Genomic DNA, 13,902 nt, shown 5'->3' with positions numbered 1-13,902 from the left:
TCACTCAGTATTGTCACTCGTCTTGTTCAACACAATTTCTGTCAGTCGTTTAAAAGTCCCATAGGGAAGAGGTTTAGTAAATAGATCTGCTATTTGATTCCTTGAAGGAATCCAGCCTATTTTAATGAAGTTTCTTTCTACACACTCTTTCACATAGTGTTCTCTCACTTCAGTCATATGTCTCAGCTTATTTCCACCACTCGTCTGTGCACTCGCCTCAGCTGCTTTGTTGTCACACCATAGTTGCATTGGAGTAAATGATTGATCCAAGATTATTTTAAGAGAATTGTTCATAGCAATCAACTCTTGACTTGCTTCGCTCATCGCAACGTATTCTGCCTGACAAGTCGATAGTGCTACATAATTTTGTTTATGAGACTTCCAGGCTATTGTATCTCCATACAGTTGTATTAAAAATCCACTCGTTGTGATGGAGCCTTTGCAATCAGCAAAGCTAGCATCCGAATACGCTCTTAGATCATCCTGATTAGACAAATAATTCAGTCCTACATCCGTCGTTCCTTTTAAATATCTAAACACTCGTTTCACCATTTTCCAGTCATTATCCACTGGATTTATTTGATGTCTACTTAGCACATTGACTGCATAAGCTATATCTGGTCGTGTTGCACCAGCCAGATACAATAGACTTCCAACAGCTTCTCTATACGGAATATTTTCATTCGTTTTTGTCACTCGTAGCAGCTCTGGATCCTCACTCTCTTCTCTAAGCTTTCGTTCTCTGTTGGCCGCCTGTGTTGTAATCATAGGAGTTTTCTGTGGATGTGATTCTGAAAAATTAAATCTCTTCAGTATCTTCTCTATGTACCGTTTTTGATTCAGGACCAATATTTTATTTTTCCTATCTCTCGTTATACCAATACCCAAAAATTCTTTTGGTACACCTAAATCTGTCATTTTAAATTCACTTTTTAATCGTTCTTTCACTTCTTTCAGTTTATTCTCATCATTACTTGCAACTCAAATATCATCAACGTACAACAGTAAAATCAAAAACTTCTTATTATTCCGCCAGGTAAACAAACATGGTTCTTCATTGCAATTAATCAGGCCTATACCTAGAGCTACTTCTGTAAACCTTTTGTTCCAACGTTTTGGACTTATTTTCAAACCATATAACGCTCGTTTTAGTTTGCATACTTTCTCTCGTCTGTCGGTATCACTTATTTCAATTCCATCAGGTATTTCCATGAAAATTTCCTCATCAATCGTCCCATTGAGGAAAGCAGTTTGCACATCTAGCTGACAAACTTCCAGATCATATTTATTTATAATGGCCAGCACAGCTCGAACTAGTGGTAGTCTGGACACCGGAGCATAAGTCTCTTTCAGCTCGTAGACGTTTCTGTCTTTGAACCCTCGTATAACCAGTCTTGCCTTGTGTCTTATTTCACCATCATCCTTTACTTTCCTTTTAAATACCCATCGAGAATCAATTATATTCGCTCGTTTACCATCACTCGTTAGTTTTGGTCGATCAATGATTTCCCACACGTTATTTTCCGACATTAATTTCAACTCATTATCTACTGCTTCTTTCCAGTAAATAGATTCACTCGATGACATGGCTTGTCTGTAGGTAGCAGGATCCTCATTTATTCTTGCCAGCATTGCACAATACATTTCATCTTCTAGGTTTTCTATTTTTCTATCATAGTCGTCATTTAGTTTAGATGTAAACATAATTTTACCTTCAATTTCTCTATCACTCATGCTTAATTCACTCTGCCCATTATTATTTGTTATTATGTTATCACTCGTCACATTCGTGTCTGTTATTACAGGATTTTTCCTAGGTCTTCCTCTTTTTCCTTTTATTGGAATCTCTCCCTCCGTTTTTAACTTATCAGTACATTCGTTTATATTTTCAGAGAATTCCACAAACCATTTGTCTTTTTCTGTTTTCCACTCTTCAATTGGCCAGTTTCTAATGCTGTCTTTACCGTATTTGTCGCCATAAACCAATTTCTCGTTAAATCGCACATCTCTGCTCTCGTAAAATTTTCCTTCTTCAGGTTTTAAAAATTGGTACCCAGTGGGAGTATAGCCAACTAACACCACTCGTCTTCTTTCGAAACGGAACTTTGGTCCAGTCTTCCGTTGAACTTTAATGTAGGCAATACAGCCAAAACGTTTAAGTTGGTTTATATCAAAATTATGATTTGGTGCAAATCTACTCATAGGAGTTATCATGTCATTTGCTTTATGAGGGGTCCTATTATAGGCATAGACAGCTGCACTCAAAGCCAAATCCCACATGTTCTCGGGTAATTTTGCATCATACATGTAGGCTCGCACCTTCTTCTGTATAGTCTGATTAAACCGCTCTGCAACACCGTTATGTTCAGGGGTATCAGGACTAGAGACCTGTAACTCTGCACCTAATTTATTTAAAACCTCTGTCGTATAACCACCTTTAAATTCAGTTCCCTGGTCAGAGCGTAAATAGCACACTTTGGCATCTTTTCCAAGCAGATTTCGCGCACTCTTCACAAATGCTTCAAAGCAAGCACCCGTATCACTCTTAACTTTCATCGCATATGCCATTGCCAATCGCGAATAGTCATCAATGAATACAGATATAAATTTGTATCCTTTAGGATGAGAAGGTGGACTAATTGGTCCCATCGTATCTGAATGTATAATCTCCAGTGGAGCATTCGCTCGTCTACGCACTGTTTTAAATGGCAACTTGTTTATTTTAGAAACCATACAGATCTCACAATCCATGATCGATTGATCGAACACGATCTTCTGAAGCTCTTTATTCTCGGGTAATTTTCTTTGCAATGCCTTTAAATAATTTACTGAAGCATGCCCCAGCCTGACGTGCCATAACATTGCTTTGTCATAATTTGTTTTATTATTACACTCGTTTAATGGAGATTCAATATCTGTTGTTTCTGTTACCGGCAATTCATTTGGATCGTTAATTTTCCTATCCCATATGGTTGTTTCAAAGTTAAAGTTTTGATACATTTTATTTTTCATGTTTACATTCTGATCATCAGTGATACTTGACTCAGTGTATCCAGTCAGAGTATTACTATTGGTCTTCCTTTCTCTGTCTTCAGTCTGTACTTTGTTCTCCCATTCGTTCACTCGTACCTCTTCACACGCTTCCACTCGTTTGTTTTCACCCGTTTTCTCTTGCCTGCTCTCAATCGTTTCCACTCTTTCTGTACCGTCTATCGTCTCATCTGTTGTTTTTGATTTCTTTGCTCTCGTACACTCATTATCATTTTCGCTCATATCTGTTCGGTTAATAAAATTTTCCTCAGCACTCGTTTTGTCTTCTGTCGCAATGTTTCGCCACATACATCTTGCTTCATTTACAGTTGTTTTGTAATCACTCGTCAAGTCAGCTAAAATATATTTGTTAGATCTTTCGCATATATTACTCTCGTTTCCAGCCGTATCTCGATTGATTTCCAGTTCAATAATCCAATAGGGTTTATTATAAACACCTGTAATGAATAGCTCATTCGAGACTGGATCAAATATATTTATCCTTTTCTTATCTAAATATATTGCTAATCCCATTTCAGCGAATTTTCTCAGGGACATAAGATTATCAGAAAGAGCCTCCGCAAATATAACGTTATCAATTTTCATAACTTTGTTATTGTCCAGGATTACTTCAACCTGGCCTACTCCCTCCGTTCTCAGGTCCGTTGAAGGATTTTTATTAGCACATTTTATTGTACCGTAGTCTTTTACGTCCAGGGTCTTAAAAATTATTCTAGAATTTGTGAGATGTTCTGTCGCACCTGAGTCGGCTAAGAACTTGGCTACTAATCTACCTTCGTTATTTACTCTTTCTCTATCATCATTATACTCGTGTAAAATATCATCGTTTCTTAACTTAGAGTTAATATCAGCCAAGAATGACTTACCCTTTGCAGTATCAGCTGATTTCTTATTCCCATCATTATTTGATTTGGGCTGTTTGAAGTTCTTATTAACATATTTGTAGCCACCTCGACCTTTATTTTGATTGAATCTGCCTCTCTTGTAATTATAACCTCTCGTATTATCGTCATTTCTCCTTTTCAATGTCTGTCGTCTGTCGTTAATCTGTCCAGATTTTTGTAAGTTTTTATTGTAATTATACCTGCCATTACCTCTTTTATAAACTCGACCACTCGTAGATCCTTGCTTCTTTAGTCTTTCCTGTCTTTGAGGACACTCGTCAGCCTTATGGTTTGTGAACTTATTACACTCGTAACATTTCACAACACCTGTTCCTTTTCGGGGGCAATCATAACTGACATGACCAAAATCAGAGCACTCATAACATCTCGCACTCGTACCTTTCTTAACTGTCATTGCTGCTCTGGTCTCTCCTGATTTTGTCTGATTTCGATTTGCCTCTGCCTGCATCAAAAACATTTTCAGACTCTCATAATCTAAACCCTTACCAGTCCCACTCACTCTTATAAACTCAACAGCTTGAACAGAAGGAACCGTGGTCATAATAGCATTATAAAATGTGTCGCGTTTTTCCTCCTCAGAAAAGGTCGCAGTGTCTGAGATATTCCCATAATCGCGTATGCAGTTTTCAAACCTTTCACAAAACTCAGAAGCACTCTCTTTATCTGGTGAATACTGCATGGTGTGAAAATTCCTTCTAATCATACTAGTAGTTAAATTCACCTCATATCGTTTTAATTCTTTTATTTTATTTAGTATTTCGACAGGATCTTTTAAATGAGCTACCTTTGTGTGATAGTATGACTCTAAACGATTTATGAGAATATCACGCACTTTGAATTTATGTTTTGTCAAAGTATTTGCATCATAATTTTTAGTCGGTTTTTCACTCGTGTCAATTACATACAATAGTTCAAGCGATCTCAATTCTGAAGAAAAATAATCGTAAAAGTATTCAAATTTCGTTTGATTAGTTAATTTGTAATCACGGCGCGTACCCACATCTTTACTTATTATCTCATACTTTATTGCATCTTTAACATCATCAGCTCTAACGTATCTGTCGTCATTCTGTCTTACATTGCTATTTAAATTGTGACCACTCGGTTCTCCCAGATTGATGTCTGAGCTTCTGTTCTGGGTCATGCAACTCACATCAGGTTCACACTCTTTTACCTGTTTTATATTACACTCGATTTTCTCTACTTGTTTACCCAGATCACTCATATTTTGTCGGTTACGACATAACTCTTCCATAATTTCTGATTGCCTTTTCTCCATGCTTTTCATAGTTTCAGTTAAGCTAGCCAACATTTTGGACTGCTGCAACAGCATATTGTCCATGGCATTGAAGCAAGGTATCCAGGCAGTCGCCTTTTCGTCAGTCTTTTGTTTAGTTTCTGTATTTGTGTCATCTAAACAATTTTTATTGTCAGATTTATTCAATAGTTTAGGAACGTTAAATTTCTTTAGAGATATTTTTACCGGTTTTGTCTCAATTATTTTAGGTAGACCTTTACCTTTTGTCTCAGTGGCCAACTGAGTTATATTATCTCCTTCTACATTATGAATCATAGCTCTCGTTGTGTTGACACTCCTCTTATAACTAGTTCCGTCATATCTAGTTCCCTCGTCACTCTTTCCGTCGTCACCACTACTGTCGTCATTCGTTCTGTCGTTACTGATTCTCTCGTCACTCTTTCCGTCGTCACCACTACTGTCGTCATTCGTTCTGTCGTTGCTGATTCTCGTAGCCAACCATTGTTCCTCTACAGGATCAACTATTTCCTGTTTCTTTACAGTACTCGGCAGCACAGCTTTCACACCCTGTTTCTTACATTTGTCCAGCCATACTTCTAGCGCTTTCAACTCCTCTTTGGTAACAAATGTTTTAGCTGCAATATATTGAGAAAGAATAAAAATCTGACATTTGGCAGGATTTTAAATCATGTCGTTAGCTGGATCCACCGAACACAAGTTTCTCCAGACTAAGACGAGCAAGTATACATTTACCCGAACACAAGGTTACACATATACAAACTCTACTCTCATACATAGTAGCCAAATGCACGGCACTCAACCACCAAGCATGAGTAATTTGATTTTAATGGTTTAAAAATTATTATTTAGAATGTCTTCAGACATTCATAGGTCTTTTATTATTCGTGCTTTAAATATGCACAGTTACTCGAGATTTTTAATAATTAAATTTACGATGCATCTTAATTATAATTTCATTTGTATAGCTATACATATTTTCTTGGAAATATTTCAAAAATAAAATAAAATACCCTTCGCTCACCTGCTTTGTACTCAACACTCGTCTGAGTTTTTAGTGAAATATAATTTTCATGCAGGGATAACTCAATTTCCTCATTTGGGTGTGTTAAGTTGGTACTAAATTTGTATCGCGCGACACCTATGTAAGAGGATGAGATAGTGGAGTGAGGCAGTTGGAGCATAGCTGTTGCCGAGTAGATATGTAAAATCATTTTATGTTTAATAAAGTTTACGTTTTGTATTATTTAAAAAACAGTAATTATTATTTAATGAGAAATCATGAATAAATTAACATGGTAGCAGAGCGTGGTTCGATAAAATCAAGAATTGAGTGAATAATTTGGTTGTTGAGTCAAGCTAAGGAAGGCAAAAGGAAAAGTGACGGTTGAAGTCTCCATTTTGCGGAATAGAAATTCGCGGAAAAATTTTTCAGTTAAAAATTTTTTTTGAAAAGGTACTAGTTTTGTGAGCAAAAATGTCAGACGAAATAAAAACTCCTATTTTTGATGGAAAAGACTATGAATGTTGGAAGAAAAGAATTACAATGATCCTGAAAATGAAGAAATGTGCAGATGTTGCAAATAGAAGACGTTTAGTGACGGACAAGGAGGAAGATTGGAACGAAATGAATCTGAAAGCAATAAATATAATATACAGTGGAATTTCAAATGATCAGCTACAATTTATTAAAGACATGGAAACGGCTTATGACATTATGAGGAAATTTGATGAGATGTATTTGAAACAATCGACTGCTCTTCAAATATGTGTAAGAAACAAATTGGAAAGACTTAGATTAAAAGATTTTGAAGATACAGCTACATTTTTTACTGAATTTGAAAAGTTAATTAATGAGTTAAAGAGTGCTGGTGCTACAGTCTCGGAAAAAGAAAAATTAAGTTACATGATCAAAATGCTCCCAAGTTCGTTGAGCTATGTTGGGGACCTAGTTGATGTTCTGAAAGAAAGTGATCAAACAGTCGAATATGTGAAAAGCAAAATTAAAATAGTTGAACAAAAAGAAAAAGAAGACAATGACAAGAATGGTGCAAGTGTATTCAAGACTGAGAAAAAACAAGATCAAAATTGTTTCAAGTGTGGGAAATATGGACATTTCAAAGCCCAATGCCCAAATACGAAGCCGGGCAGCAATTCATGGAAACCCAGGGGTGGCATGCATCAGCAAGGAGGCGGGCGACAACAAAATTGGCAGTATCGTGGCAACGGTCGAGGCAGCCGGGGTTCCAGTCAACATCGTCGTGGTGGCGGTTGGCAGCAAGGCTACTATCAGCGAACGGAAGATGGCAGCTCAAGTAGTTTCTGTACTGAGATTGAATCACATGAATCTATAGTAAATGGTTGCGATGATAAAGTAGAATGGCTACTCGATAGTGGATGTTCTGACCACATTGTTAATAATGATGAATATTTTTATGAATCAATTGTTCCTAAAACACCTGTAAATGTAAAAATTGCTGATGGCCGTATATTAAAAGCTACTAAAATAGGGAACATAATACATGAGTTCAATGTTTTTGGTCAAATAATAAGAAATAAAATGTCAAATGTATTTTTTGTAAAAGAAATGGATAAAAATTTAATTAGTTATGGTAAAGTTACTTGTAAAAACAAAATTGTATCGAAAGGAAATACTTGCAAAATTTATAATCCAACGGGAAATGTGATTGCAGTAGCATTCAAAGTAAATAATGTATTCCGTATGACTAGCAAAATTGTAAAACCTGAAGCAAATGTGACAACTGAAAATAATATGACTGAAAAAGAAAAATATCATAGAACACTAGGTCATGTAAATTTTAATTATTTAAAAACTATGTGTGATAAACAAGTATTAAAGGGTCTACCTAGAGAGCTAGAGTCTGATTATTTTAAGTGTGGTATATGTTTAGAGAATAAAATGCATAATTTACCATTTAAAAATGAAAGAACTAAGGCTAATGACATACTAGAAATTGTTCATACAGATCTGAATGGTCCTCATAATACTCCTGGATTGAATGGAGAACGATATTTTTTAACTTTTATTGATGACTTTAGTAAAGCGGCTCAGGTTCATGTAATAAAATCTAAGAGTGAAGTTTATAACTGTTTTGTCAAGTATGTAAATCTAATTGAAAATATGACTGGTAAAAAGATAAAGAAATTGCGTTGTGATAATGGTAAAGAGTATATAAATAATGAAGTGTTTAAGTTTGCATGCGAAAAAGGAATTGAAATAGAAACTTGTCCACCATATGTGCATGAACTGAATGGAACCGCAGAGAAATATAATAGGGACATAATGGATATGTCTAGATGTTTGTTAGCAGAAGCAAGGGTACATAGACGTTATTGGCCGGAAATTGTTAAAACAGCGACTTATTTAAAAAATAGAATTATAACAAATACAATTGTCAAAAATAAAACTCCTTATGAAATAATGTTTGGAGTAAAACCGAGCGTAGAATATTTAAAACTGTATGGTAGTAGGGTTTTCGTAAGAATACCTGAACATAAAAGACAATCAAAATGGGATAAGAAAGCAAATCTTGGTATTTTGCTAGGTTATGAAAAAGTGGGGTACAGAGTCTTGATAAATAATAAAATAATTGTTGCTAGACATGTTGATATAATTGAAGAGGGCACACCGTGTATTGGTCTTGAGTCAGTAGACAATAATGAAAGCTTTTCTAAGATTCGTCTAAATGATAATTGTAATGAAAATGAAAACGAAAATCGAAATGGTAATCAAAGTTCAAATGATTGTAGTAATAATGAAAATATGGAGCTAAGACGTTCAATGAGAGAAAGAAAAAAACCGGCTAGCCTTAATGAAAACGATTTTGTTTGTAATAATATCATCTATGTAAATTATGTAGACGCAAGTAATCCTATTTCCTATACCGAAGCGATGAGTAGTAAAAGTCCTGAAAGATGGAAAGAGGCGATGAATAAAGAAATAGAGTGTTTAAATAAAAACAAAACTTGGATATATGTCGAAAAACCGAATGACAAAAAAATATTAGATCTTAAATGGGTGTATACTATAAAAGCTGATGATGTATATAAAGCAAGATTGGTTGTAAGGGGTTTTCAGCAAAATGAACTGATTGATGATATTTATTCACCTGTCGCGAGAATGCAAACGTTAAAAATTTTATTGTCATACTGTTGTAGTAATAACTTAATTATAATACAAATGGATGTTGAAACAGCCTTTTTAAACGGCAAAGTTAAATCTGAAGTGTATGTAAAGCAACCTCAAGGTTTCGAGGATGGAACTGATAGAGTATTAAAACTAGATAAGGCACTGTACGGTCTTAGAGAAAGCCCGAGAGCGTGGTATGAGTGTTTTGATGAATATTTGAGATACTTAAACTTCAAGAGAAGTGAAAATGATAACTGTTTGTATGTTTTAAAAGAGGAGGATCATAATATATACTTAATTTTGTTTGTCGATGATTTACTAATTTGTTGCAAAGATGTAGAAAAGTTAAATAATATTAAAAAATTGTTAATGAAAAGATTTCAAATGAAAGACTTAGGCTATATTAAAACTTATTTAGGTATCAATATCGATTATGACTATGTTCATGGGAAAATGACTTTGGATCAGAAAAATTATATTGTATCATTAGGAAAAAAATATGATCTTGAAAATTGTAAGTTGTTTGCGACTCCGATGGAGCAAAATTTAAAATTAGTACCTGCGAAAGCAGTGAGTGAACAAATTAAATATAGAAATTTGATTGGTGCATTATTATATATAAGTTCAGGTACAAGACCTGACATAAGCTTTAGTGTGAACTATCTAAGTCGGTTCCAGAACTACTATGACAATACTCATTATAAATATGCATTAAGAGTCCTTAAATATTTATTGTTGACCAAAGATTTGAAGTTAACATATTATAAGAATGATGAATCTGATATTCTAAGTTGTTATGTAGATGCCGATTGGGCAGGCGATGTAACTGACAGAAAATCTACGACTGGTTACGTAATAAAAATGTATAACAATGTAATATTTTGGAAATCCAAGAAACAGAATAGCGTAACAAAATCCTCTACATCTGCTGAGTATGTAGCGTTATCAGAGTGTGTGAGTGAATTAAAAATTGTAAAAGACATATTGTCAGATTTAGGTATTAAGGTTTCAGTACCGGTAAAAATTTATGAAGATAATTCAGGTGCAGTAAGCATAGCTAAACATGGTAATTTTACTAAAAATTCAAAATATATTGAAACGCATTATCATTTTGTGAATGAAAGTTATATAAACAAAATTATTGATGTTGTAAAAGTAAATTCGGAGAAAAATGTTGCTGACATTCTCACCAAATCCTTAGGTATTGTTAAATTCGAAAAATTCAGGGAAGCACTATGTATTCTATAAACTATTTATGATTTATAATTAAATCGCGATGCAAATTTAAGGAGGCGTGTTAAGTTGGTACTAAATTTGTATCGCGCGACACCTATGTAAGAGGATGAGATAGTGGAGTGAGGCAGTTGGAGCATAGCTGTTGCCGAGTAGATATGTAAAATCATTTTATGTTTAATAAAGTTTACGTTTTGTATTATTTAAAAAACAGTAATTATTATTTAATGAGAAATCATGAATAAATTAACAGGGTGGTTTGCTTTAAGCATAAACACACCCTCCAGCTTGACCATAACATTTTCAAATGTCATGTTATCAAGCATTTCATTTAACGTGTCTATTTCAAGAGCTGTAGGAATGAAAAGAATTGTTAGTTTACATGCAAACATATATTTTATAGTTGATCAACTTTTATTTAATTTAGTGTAGCGAGAATTTGGCCCGTAGTTCGAGACAAAGAGCCAGTAATGCGTCTTTCATTTGTTTGTTTATTATTATTTTTTTTTCATCTACATTCCTTCGCTCGTTGTCTAGCACTCGTTTTCCCGTTCAACTGTCTGATCATGCGCACAACTCGTCAATTGTCGTCACAATGGACTCTCAAATTCCCGCCAAGCCAAACCTCGCCGCACGATCGTGCTTAGTTTCTAATTTATTTGTACTTAATCATGATTTTTTTTTATTTTTATACTAGGCCTAGATTTTAAATAACCTTTATTCAGTAAAATGAACAATGATTTCTTTGTTTTAGCTAAACATTGGACACTCGTTGACTATTTTCCAAACCGTGTCATCACTCGTCAAACCGCCTTTCATTTAATAATGTATACATTAATTTTCTTGTTCATTTTACTTTAAAAGAATTGATACTAACTCGACGACACTGTCGATCCTTCTTTGTCTTTGTTTTCAGCCATTGAAACTGCAAGTCTTCTTTGTTAGATTTTCCAAAATCACTTACACGTTTCTCTATACTACACCTTTTATAATTTAACAAACACTTTATTAATCTGCTCAGTGAAAGCGAGCTCTGGGCCCATAACCTGTTAGAGGTTATGAGGATTTAAACAATAATAATAAGACTTAGTTTAATTAGAAATTAGAACTTTATTTATCAATGAATATATTATTGAACCGTAATAGACGACCAACTTGAATCAAGTGAAGAGCACGACGAGAGACGTTAGCCGAAAGGCTACGGGGGAAACCGATTAGGGCCGAACACTCGTACAGGCCCTATACACTCAAATATGTCGGAGACGCTGATTTCCAACATTATAAATTTTGTGGTTGGCTATAAATAATGTCTTATTGCAATATCATATTTTTCACCATTTTCATAAGACATTATTTTATTGAACTTTTTTCTATTTCAGGAAAATAAGAAACTGGCTTGGCAAAGTAATAAAAAAGCAGAAAATACACCTATGTAGCATAGAAACTACTCAAAATTGTTATAAATTTTGTGGTTGGCTATAAATAATGTCTTATTGAAATATCATATTTTTTACTATTTCTATAAGACATTATTTCATTGAACTTTTTTCTATTTCAGAAAAAATAAGAAACTGGCTTTGCAGAGTAATGAAAAAGCAGAAAATACACCTATGTAGCATAGAAACTATCCAAAATTGTTATAAATTTTGTGGTTGGCTTCAAATAATGTCTTATTGCAATATCATATTTTTTACTATTTCTATAAGACATTATTTTATTGAACTTTTTTCTATTTCAGAAAAATAAAAAACTGGCTTGGCAAAGTAATAAAAAAGCAGAAAATACACCTATGTAGCATAGAAACTACTCAAAATTGTTATAAATTTTGTGGTTGGCTTCAAATAATGTCTTATTGCAATATCATATTTTTCACCATTTTCATGAGACATTATTTTATTGAACTTTTTTCTATTTCAGAAAAATAAAAAACTGGCTTGGCAAAGTAATAAAAAAGCAGAAAATACACCTATGTAGCATAGAAACTACTCAAAATTGTTATAAATTTTGTGGTTAGCTATAAATAATGTCTTATTGAAATATCATATTTTTTACTATTTCTATAAGACATTATTTCATTGAACTTTTTTCTATTTCAGAAAAAATAAGAAACTGGCTTGGCAAAGTAATAAAAAAGCAGAAAATACACCTATGTAGCATAGAAACTACTCAAAATTGTTATAAATTTTGTGGTTAGCTATAAATAATGTCTTATTGAAATATCATATTTTTTACTATTTCTATAAGACATTATTTCATTGAACTTTTTTCTATTTCAGAAAAAATAAGAAACTGGCTTTGCAGAGTAATGAAAAAGCAGAAAATACACCTATGTAGCATAGAAACTATCCAAAATTGTTATAAATTTTGTGGTTGGCTTCAAATAATGTCTTATTGCAATATCATATTTTTCACCATTTTCATAAGACATTATTTTATTGAACTTTTTTCTATTTCAGAAAAAATAAGAAACTGGCTTTGTAGAGTAATGAAAAAGCAGAAAATATACCTATGTAGCATAGAAACTACTCAAAATTGTTATAAATTTTGTGGTTGGCTATAAATAATGTCTTATTGAAATATCATATTTTTTACTATTTCTATAAGACATTATTTCATTGAACTTTTTTCTATTTCAGAAAAAATAAAAAACTGGCTTAGCAGAGAAATAAAAAAGCAGAAAATACACCTATGTAGCATAGAAACTACTCAAAATTGTTATAAATTTTGTGGTTGGCTTCAAATAATGTCTTATTGCAATATCATATTTTTTACTATTTCTATAAGACATTATTTCATTGAACTTTTTTCTATTTCAGAAAAAATAAGAAACTGGCTTTGCAGAGTAATGAAAAAGCAGAAAATACACCTATGTAGCATAGAAACTATCCAAAATTGTTATAAATTTTGTGGTTGGCTTCAAATAATGTCTTATTGCAATATCATATTTTTCACTATTTTCATAAGACATTATTTCATTGAACTTTTTTCTATTTCAGGAAAATAAAAAACTGGCTTTGCAGAGTAATAAAAAAGCAGAAAATACACCTATGTAGCATAGAAACGATCCAAAATTGTAATTAATTTTGTGGTTGGCTTCAAATAATGTCTTATTGCAATATCATATTTTTCACCATTTTCATAAGACATTATTTCATTGAACTTTTTTCTATTTCAGGAAAATAAGAAACTGGCTTGGCAAAGTAATAAAAAAGCAGAAAATACACCTATGTAGCATAGAAACGATCCAAAATTGTTATAAATTTTGTAGTTGGCTTCAAATAATGTCT

At 33.3% G+C, this 13,902-nt stretch overlaps 1 protein-coding gene across 1 annotated transcript; it reads right to left on the bottom strand.

Annotated features, from left to right (window-relative positions):
• LOC118071078 (uncharacterized) lies at positions 1-11,886 on the bottom strand. Its single transcript, XM_035090034.1, has 5 exons — positions 11,493-11,886; positions 4,456-5,849; positions 3,918-4,398; positions 1,080-3,488; positions 1-980 (listed from the first exon to the last, which is right to left on the bottom strand). Exons 1-5 carry the CDS (start codon positions 11,533-11,535, stop codon positions 1-3), a joined length of 5,307 nt encoding a protein of 1,768 aa, XP_034945925.1. The 5' UTR covers positions 11,536-11,886.
• Positions 11,887-13,902: the final 2,016 nt, after the last annotated feature.

Source organism: Chelonus insularis, unplaced genomic scaffold, assembly GCF_013357705.1.
Source record: "Chelonus insularis isolate UGA/USDA-ARS -01 unplaced genomic scaffold, ASM1335770v1 contig_71_pilon, whole genome shotgun sequence".
NCBI classification, from domain to species: Eukaryota; Metazoa; Arthropoda; class Insecta; order Hymenoptera; family Braconidae; genus Chelonus; species Chelonus insularis.
Note: the sequence above shows the minus strand (reverse complement) of the source record. Positions and strands in the feature narration are given on the sequence as shown.